Source organism: Rutidosis leptorrhynchoides, chromosome 4, assembly GCF_046630445.1.
Source record: "Rutidosis leptorrhynchoides isolate AG116_Rl617_1_P2 chromosome 4, CSIRO_AGI_Rlap_v1, whole genome shotgun sequence".
NCBI classification, from domain to species: Eukaryota; Viridiplantae; Streptophyta; class Magnoliopsida; order Asterales; family Asteraceae; genus Rutidosis; species Rutidosis leptorrhynchoides.
The window spans coordinates 178,592,391-178,601,080 of record NC_092336.1 but is presented as its reverse complement, the minus strand read 5'-3'; the positions used below and the strand labels follow the sequence as shown (position 1 = coordinate 178,601,080).

The following is an 8,690-nucleotide window of genomic DNA, read 5'->3' as shown; positions in this document are numbered from 1 at the left end:
ACCAGCCTTTTAGTTGCCTTAAATCCGGCCTCAAGTGAAAAGACCAAACTACCCCTCCTTTACATTTAAATAAAACAAGGTATCTTCATCAGACGCTAGCCGCGCCGCGGGCCATTTGGCCGCGCCGCGGCCCAATGCTGAAACAGGAGCCCGCTAGCTTTTATTATATAAACAAAAATGTACCTTCGGATCCCGGGTCTTACATTAACTACCCCTGTTGAGATTTTCACTCACATCGAAGTTATTTACGGTACTCCGGACCGGCATGTTAAATACGAAAAACCCTTAAATCCTCTCTTTTGTTGAAAAGTATAGACCAACTCGTAAGGATCATTTCTATGCTTGATCACTCACCCCCATTCAACACACAAGGTGTTGGGTCTACCACTAGGTCACAAGGGCGGGTACGACTTTGGGGTATATACGCTTATATAAATTTCTTTTTCTGTGCTTTTTTCGTTTCAAATAAGCATATAGAACTTTCTCGAGTGCTTCATTATTTGTTAGAACCATCGTTGCAGTTCAAGTTTCCATATTACTATTTAAGTTGTGCCAAAACGAGTGCCTATTTTCAATTTACAACCGCTTAAACTTTGACTGTGACGAAGCGAGTACTAAAACCTATATTATCAAATATTTAGATAATTAGATAAGCAATTGCAATCGATACCTAGTTGACTATTCATCTCCGGGTGCATAAGGCCACTCCCTATCGTAACTAAACTATTTATCCTCTTAACCTTCTACATCAAAGCCACATCAACACCAATATCCTATAACTAACTCATAACTAAAAACTCCCTATCATGGCTAAAACAATACTCCTCTTAATATACAACGTACAAGCAATAAAACATCAAGTCCAACAATAAAAAGCCACTGGGATCCACAATTCCTATAACTAACCTAAACTCTTTCGTTAAATCCATGGTGAGTGCCGGTAACTAACGCGGGTAACTAAGCCGTGCATATGGTTCATTACGGGTAACTACGGGTAATGAGTAGGTAATGACGGATAATGGAACCAAAGGGAGTGGTCTATGAATTTCCATGTTGAAGATAGAGCATTCGAAACGATTGTCACACAAGACAAAACAAGAGATTTTTCCAAAGTCAATTATTCCATTTGTTTAACGCCTTTACTTTATTTCTCTCTCTTTTAATTTGAAGTAATAGAAACCAAATTTTTATTAATAATTAGTAGTGTTAGTGTAATGATAATTATGGAATTGACACCTAAACACGATAAAATCTTTCGCTTGGTTGAAACTAGTAGGCCAAAGTCATAATGTCATGATGCTTGCATACAACAAACAAGTAACACGTAGACTTTAACACAGTATCAAAATCATGATTTTATAAACATAATTAGGATTAAGATATATTTGACTGATGCAAAAGTAGTAAAACTAATATTGATTCGCTCCAACTATAATGGAGTGAGAATCAAAGTGTGTATCTTGGCCCATAGAAAAGGTAAGCTTAGAAAAACGAATCTTACTTTGTACAAATAATCATGCTTTATTGGTTTAATCATTTGAATAAGTGCACGTATAAGCTTAAGTAGGATCTTAAAAGGAGATATTAACTAAAAATGATCCTGACAAACATAAAGATAAAAGTAGAAGATTTTGGCATGTAGATTTTGGTCCTCAAGCATAAGATGCTTCATCTGCTAGTGGTATATATTAGATTCGGCTGCTACTAGTAACTAGCAGTCGCAACCGACGGCATGTTAGTAAGTCAATTGGACGAATAGTCAAGTGTGATGAGATCGTTGAAACGATATGTGGGTCATGTATACAACAGAATTAGCTACAATGAGTATGTGACTATGTGTCATTGTGTCAAACTGCATTCACATAGTTAGGCCTACTTTTTGTACTATTCATATAAGTGGAGCAAAAAATAGTACTCGATGTAGTGGAAGACCGAATTTGTATGCATATCGAGAACCACTAATCCATTTTCGAATAGTCAAGTATAACGAGAGCAGAATGTACACTTTGTACATTAGTTAAACTTTGTTTCACCTCATGATTAAAGATTCTTTATGCCAACAAAAAAGACGAATCATCCACATCATGGCCGACTCACTTTGTCTTAAAGTTATAAGGTTCGTTTTATCGTTAATCAAACAAAAAGGCGATCAATCACATGGATAGGACGTACGAAAAAAGCTCGTTCAATGTTTATTACATTAAATGTTGATTAAAAGCGAATTACCGAAGAACGTCCTGTCCTAATATCAATAGTGTTTATTATCCAAGACCACGAGGTACTAAGAAGGCTTCTGACTTAGTGGTATTAAGGAAACTCATCAACCTTGTGGTTGTGAGTTCGAATCACGTCATGGACAAAAATGGTGTGTTTGTGTTTGCTGGTAAAAAAAAAAAAAAAAAAAAAAAAAAACCTGACTAAACAATTATTGTATATTCACATTATAGATAAACACCACAAGATAGACACCAAAACACCATAAAAAACATCTAAAAAACTGCTCAAATCAAACCAAAAAGAAATCAATCACTATCGAAAGCACTAAAGGCGTTAAAACAGCTTCATTGATTCATCCATCAGGGTAATGCACCGCGGGTTGCATCTGAACAACCATACTCTGAGGTGCGCCATACAAATCATGTAAACCACCACCACCGCCCATTTTTAACCCTACATTACTTCTATAATGAGAAGGCATGAAAATGTTACCATTCGTTTGGTTGGTTACCGCCCCAACACCGCCACCATCACCATCACCATTGGGATGATTCCACTGAAATTTACATTGTTCGGGCTGTGTTCTTTTATTTTTCAACAAAGGGGTTTGATTTTCGATAACATTGACTGTAGTTATATCATGAATACTTGCTCTTCTTTTATCTTTACCCCCCGAAAGCTGTCGAATGAAATACTTTTGAGCATGGCTAGCAACTTGTGTTGGTGTTCTTGTAACAACATAATTTCTTGATATATTTCTCCAATCTCCTTTTCCATACTTCTTTAACCCCAAAAGAAACAATCTGCAAATCAAATTCCCAAATTCTCATTTCATAATTTAATCAAATTATACAAATTAAGTTGACATCAACAATAACACATACAAGGGTCACTCGCTTGGCGGTATCAAGGTGATCCTTATAATATATGAGGTTGATGGTTTATTCGATGTATATATTTATGGATTAATTCGTGATAAAAAAAAAATAAAAAGAAATAAATTAGTGAACTAAAAGGTGGACTTACTTATGCTCTTCTTCTGTCCAAGGAACGCCTTTTTTCCTTTCTTGTTCAACAGGGCGGCATGCAGCCACTACTGCCGGCGACCGCTTCTCTCCGACGCCACCATACGGCGGATATATACACCGATCAAACCATTGATTATTACCCGATTCTAATGTAATCCCACAATTGCTACTATTGCTGTTATTATATCTGTACTTTGGAGAAAACCCTGCCTCAATACTGCTGACGTCATCTACTAATTCCTTATATTGCCGCATTACATCACTCACTGTTTTTCCCGGAACCATTTCTTCCACCCTATGCCACCGATCAGGAGTGTCTTTATCGAATTTCGCAAGAGCATTTTCAAATAATTTGTTCTCAATAGGAGTCCAAATTGTGCTTTTTAAACTATCTTCAATCATCCAACTTGATGAATTTGACATGATATCTTCTTCCCACTTCATCAAAACTTAAATCAAATAAGAATCCAATTAACAGAATTAATACTTTAAGAGTCCAAGTGAACAAAGATGAAATTTTGGAGCAGGGTAGAAACAGGGGAAGAAATGTGAGGATAACTGATAACAGAAATATGATAGTTGAATCAATCAAGATGCAATATTTGTAACACCCACTTCAATATAAGTAGTTTCCAATAAAACCCAGAAAGCAAAGTCTAAACTTTGAAGGGTTTGAGTGACAAAATATGGAATTTGGAGCAGGGGAGCAATTGTAAGAGTGTTATGAAATTGGATTTATAATAAAACCCAGTAATAAATTTCAAATCTTTATTGGGTTTTGAGGGGAAAAAGGATGAAACTTGGAGCAAGGTAGCAAATGTAAGGGTGTTTTATAACAGAAATATGATGAGGGGTTAAATCAATCAAGAAACTATTTTTGTAAAAGGAATCAGAATAGCTTTAGTTTTTCTGTTTACCATGGGCAACCACCCAACTACCTAAGGAATCTTTAAAACCCCACTTTTAAAAATCAAACCAATATAATTCCCAAATTTATATTGATGAACAATTAAATCCTTAGATACACAACAGGATCTGAACCAGTTAATTACATAGTTTCCAAAATTGGAAAGCATAGAACTGTTGGACACCTAATTTTGGAAAGGGGATAGTGCTGTTGGTAGATGAAAGAATGAGAAAAGAGAGTGCTGTAATGTATGTATAAGCAAAGTGGTTTATCAAAACCTTGAAAGGGTAAAGAAAATACACTATATGAAAAAGATTTACTAATATCTCTTTAAGTTAACAAAGATTCGGTTGAAATTGGTGATAATTTTGGGCTTTGTGAAGTAGAAAAATTGAAAAATGTTATAATTCAGTAGGCTTATAACTACCTTTAGTGGTTTGATTCTTGATGTTATAATTCAGTAGGCTTATAACTACCTTTAGTGGTTTGATTCTTGATGTTATAATTCAGTAGGCTTATAACTACCTTTAGTGATTTGATTCTTGATTTAGAATACTAATAATGAAGTGTAAGAACAAAGATGATAATGGAGAGAAAGAAAGAAACACTTTGTAAGTGTGAGAAATGGTGCAAGTTTAATGCTTGCATTCATGAGTATTTATAGCCTAAAATCTCAATATAAAAATACATACTTTGTGTACCAAAATTGACTATATGTATACACCAAAATTGACTATCCATATCTATATTATTATTATTATTATAACACTCCCCCTTGGATAGCAATTTTATTTTGTTGAAGATCAACTATAAATTACTGCCTCGTTAAAAACCTTGCTAAAGAAAACCCAGTGGGAAAAAAACTTTAGCTAAGGGAAAAAGAGTGCAGCATGGAGTTGACTCCCCCTCAAGTAGACATCGCTTCAGCTGTTACATCTTTTGAACATGTCTCATGCCAATGTTATGAACGTGTGTTCTGAAAATAGCAGTTGGAAGTGCTTTCGTGAAAAGATCAGCAGAGTTTTTGCTAGATTGCACATATCTCATTTCAATCTGGTTGTCCTTAATGAGATTTTGAGTGTATGAGAAGAATCTAGGTGGTATGTGTTTTGTTCGGTCACTTTTGATATACCCTTCTTTCATCTGTGCTATGCAAGCTGCATTATCTTCATAGATAGTTGTTGGACTTTTATCGCGTTCTAGTCCACAAGAATCAGTAATGAGTTGTGTCATTGATCTCAACCAAAAACATTCTCGAGTAGCTTCATGTAATGCAATCACTTCGGCATGATTTGACGATGTAGCAACAAGTGTTTGTTTTTGAGAACGCCATGATATTGCAGTACCTCCATTTAGGAATACATATCCAGTTTGAGATTTAGCTTTATGTGGATCAGATAAATAACCTGCATCTGCATAACCAACCAAATCTTGTTTTGATTCGTTAGAATAAAATAATCCTAAATCAGTAGTTCCTCGAAGGTATCGAAATATGTGTTTGATCCCATTCCAGTGTCTTTTGGTAGGAGCAGAGCTGAACCTTGCTAACAAATTAACTGCAAAAGAAATGTCAGGTCTTGTACAATTTGTAAGATACATAAGAGCTCCAATTGCACTAAGATATGGTACTTCTGGTCCAAGAATGTCTTCTTGATCTTCACATGGACGAAATGGATCAGCTTCAACATTGAGTGATCTAACAACCATAGGAGTACTTAATGGTTTTGCCTTGTCCATATTGAAACGTTTCAAAATCTTTTCAGTATATGTTGTTTGATGTACAAGTAAACCATTAGGCATATGCTCAATTTGTAAACCAAGGCAATACTTGGTTTTTCCGAGATCTTTCATTTCAAATTCTTTCTTTAGAAGTTGAATGGCTTCATGGATCTCTTTATTTGTACCTATGATGTTAAGATCATCAACATAAACAGCTATGATCACATATCCGGATGTTGTTTTCTTAATGAAAACACAAGGGCAAGTAAGATTATTTGTATACCCTTTGCTTATCAAGTAATCACTTAATCGGTTATACCACATACGTCCCGATTGTTTTAACCCATATAAAGATCTTTGTAATTTAATCGAATACATTTCTTTGGGTTTTGCATTTGATGCTTCTGGTACCTTAAATCCTTCAGGTATCTTCATATATATATCACTATCAAGTGATCCATATAGATAAGCAGTCACAACATCCATGAGATGCATTTCTAAATTTTTAGAAACTGCCAGACTGATTAAGTACCTAAAAGTAATTGCATCCATAACAGGAGAATAAGTTTCTTCATAATCAATTCCCGGTCTTTGAGAAAAACCTTGAGCTACAAGTCTAGCTTTATACCTTGTAACTTCATTTTTCTCATTTCTTTTTCGGACAAAAATCCATCTGTATCCTACAGGTTTCACATCTTTAGGAGTGAGAATGATGGATCCGAAAACTTTTCTTTTATTGAGTGATTCTAATTCAGCTCGTATTGCTTCTTTCCATTGAGCCCAATCATGTCTATTTTGACATTCAACCATAGATGTTGGTTCTGGATCATCATCATTATTCATGATGTCATATGCAACATTAAATGAAAATTTCTCATCAAGATTTTTCATTTCATTTCGGTTCCATAATATTTTTGAATATGCATAATTGATTGCAATTTCTGTATTGACATCATCAATCTCCTCTGCAGTAGGAGTACTGATTTGTGGTTCTTCTTGAACACTTTCTTTTACTTCATTATCAGCTGATTTTCTTTTTCGAGGATTTTTATCCTTTGAACCGATTGGTCTTCCACGTTTCTGACGTGGCAAAGATTCATGAGTGACGTTATTGCCAGCTTTTGGAATTTCAATTCGAGCTGGAGTATTTACTGCTGGTATATATGATTTTGTCACCGTTTTTGTATCTGTAAATGCATCAGGCAATTGATTTGCAAGTTCTTGTATATGCATTATCTTTTGAACTTCTGTCTCGCATTCTTTTGTGCGAGGATCAAGATACTTTAATTGAGGTTCACACCATGAAACATCATTTTCTTTATTTTTCATTTCTCCCCCTAATCTAGGGAACAATGTTTCATTAAAATGACAATCAGCAAAACGTGCTGTAAAAACGTCACCTGTCATAGGTTCAATATACCTTAATATTGAAGATGTTTCATATCCAACATATATTCCCAACCTCCTTTGAGGACCCATTTTTGTACGTTGTGGTGTCGCAATTGGAACATACACTGCACAACCAAATGTTCTAAGATGGGAAATATTTGGCTCTTGACCAAAAGCAAGTTGTAGGGGGGAATATTTATGACTTGCACTTGGTCTGATGCGAATCAATGCAGCAGCATGTAAAATTGCATGACCCCATATAGATACAGGGAGTTTTGTTCTCATTATCAATGGTCTAGCGATTAACTGTAAACGTTTAATCAATGACTCGGCTAAACCATTTTGTGTATGCACATGAGCAACAGAATGTTCAACAACAATTCCTATAGACATGCAATAGTCATTAAATGCTTGAGATGTAAATTCACCAGCATTATCAAGTCTCACCCTTTTAATGGTGTAATCAGGAAAATGAGCTCTCAATTTAATAATTTGGGCAAGAAATTTTGCAAATGCCACATTACGGCTTGATAACAGACAAACATGAGACCATCTGCTAGATGCGTCTATTAGAACCATGAAATATCTAAATGGTCCACATGGTGGATGAATTGGTCCACATATATCACCTTGAATTCTTTCAAGAAACATTGGTGATTCTTTCTCAACCTTAAGTGGTGAGGGTCTAGTTATCAATTTTCCAAGAGAGCAAGATGTACATGGAACCATTGTATCATGATGGATTTTTCTATCCTTTAGTGGATGTCCATGAGTACATTCAATAATCCTTTTCATCATTGTTGATCCTGGATGGCCTAATCTGTTATGCCATAAACTGAATACACCAGGATCAATATATTTTTCGTTAACTACCATATGTATTTCTGGTACATTTATATGTGTATAATGTAATCCAGAACTAAGTCTTGGTAGTTTTTCAACCACATGACTCTTGTCAGTGATACTTAAATATTTCTCATTTTCTGTTGTCACTGACTGATAATCATACCCGTTAAGGTATATGTCGGAGAAACTCAATAAATTTCTGCTTGACTTGGGAGAAAATAAGGCATCATTTATTAAAAATTTTGTACCATTTGGTAGTATGAAATTTGCCTTTCCTATCCCTTTTATCAAGTTAGCAGGTCCTGATATTGTATGTATAGTTCCTTCCGTTGGTTTTAGATCAATAAAATATTTCTCGGATTTAAGTATAGTGTGTGTAGTTCCACTGTCTGCTATACAGAGATCTCCACCACTTGATTGATGTTGTATTCCATCAAAATTCATATTGAACTTCATATATAAGAAATAAATAGTGAGTACATTAATATTACACAATATTTTAAACGCAAATAGATAGTACTGAAACATTTAGCAAACATAATGACAAAGACAGACGATATTAAATCGTTTATTTTTCAAAAGAC

The 8,690-nt window shown here is 34.9% G+C and overlaps 1 protein-coding gene across 1 annotated transcript; it reads right to left on the bottom strand.

Annotated features, from left to right (window-relative positions):
- Positions 1–2,400: 2,400 nt before the first annotated feature.
- LOC139841246 (transcription factor DIVARICATA-like) lies at positions 2,401–4,364 on the bottom strand. Its single transcript, XM_071831474.1, has 2 exons — positions 3,244–4,364; positions 2,401–3,020 (listed from the first exon to the last, which is right to left on the bottom strand). Exons 1-2 carry the CDS (start codon positions 3,687–3,689, stop codon positions 2,570–2,572), a joined length of 897 nt encoding a protein of 298 aa, XP_071687575.1. The 5' UTR covers positions 3,690–4,364; the 3' UTR covers positions 2,401–2,569.
- Positions 4,365–8,690: the final 4,326 nt, after the last annotated feature.

What these genes read in the sequence shown, in the direction of transcription:
- LOC139841246 (XM_071831474.1), bottom strand. Translation starts at nt 3,689, where the DNA reads ATGAAGTGGGAAGAAGATATCATGTCAAATTCATCAAGTTGGATGATT. An exon ending in TGGACAGAAGAAGAGCATAA is followed by an intron (nt 3,021 to 3,243) that starts GTAAGTCCACCT and finishes TTTGATTTGCAG; the next exon opens with ATTGTTTCTTTTGGGGTTAA.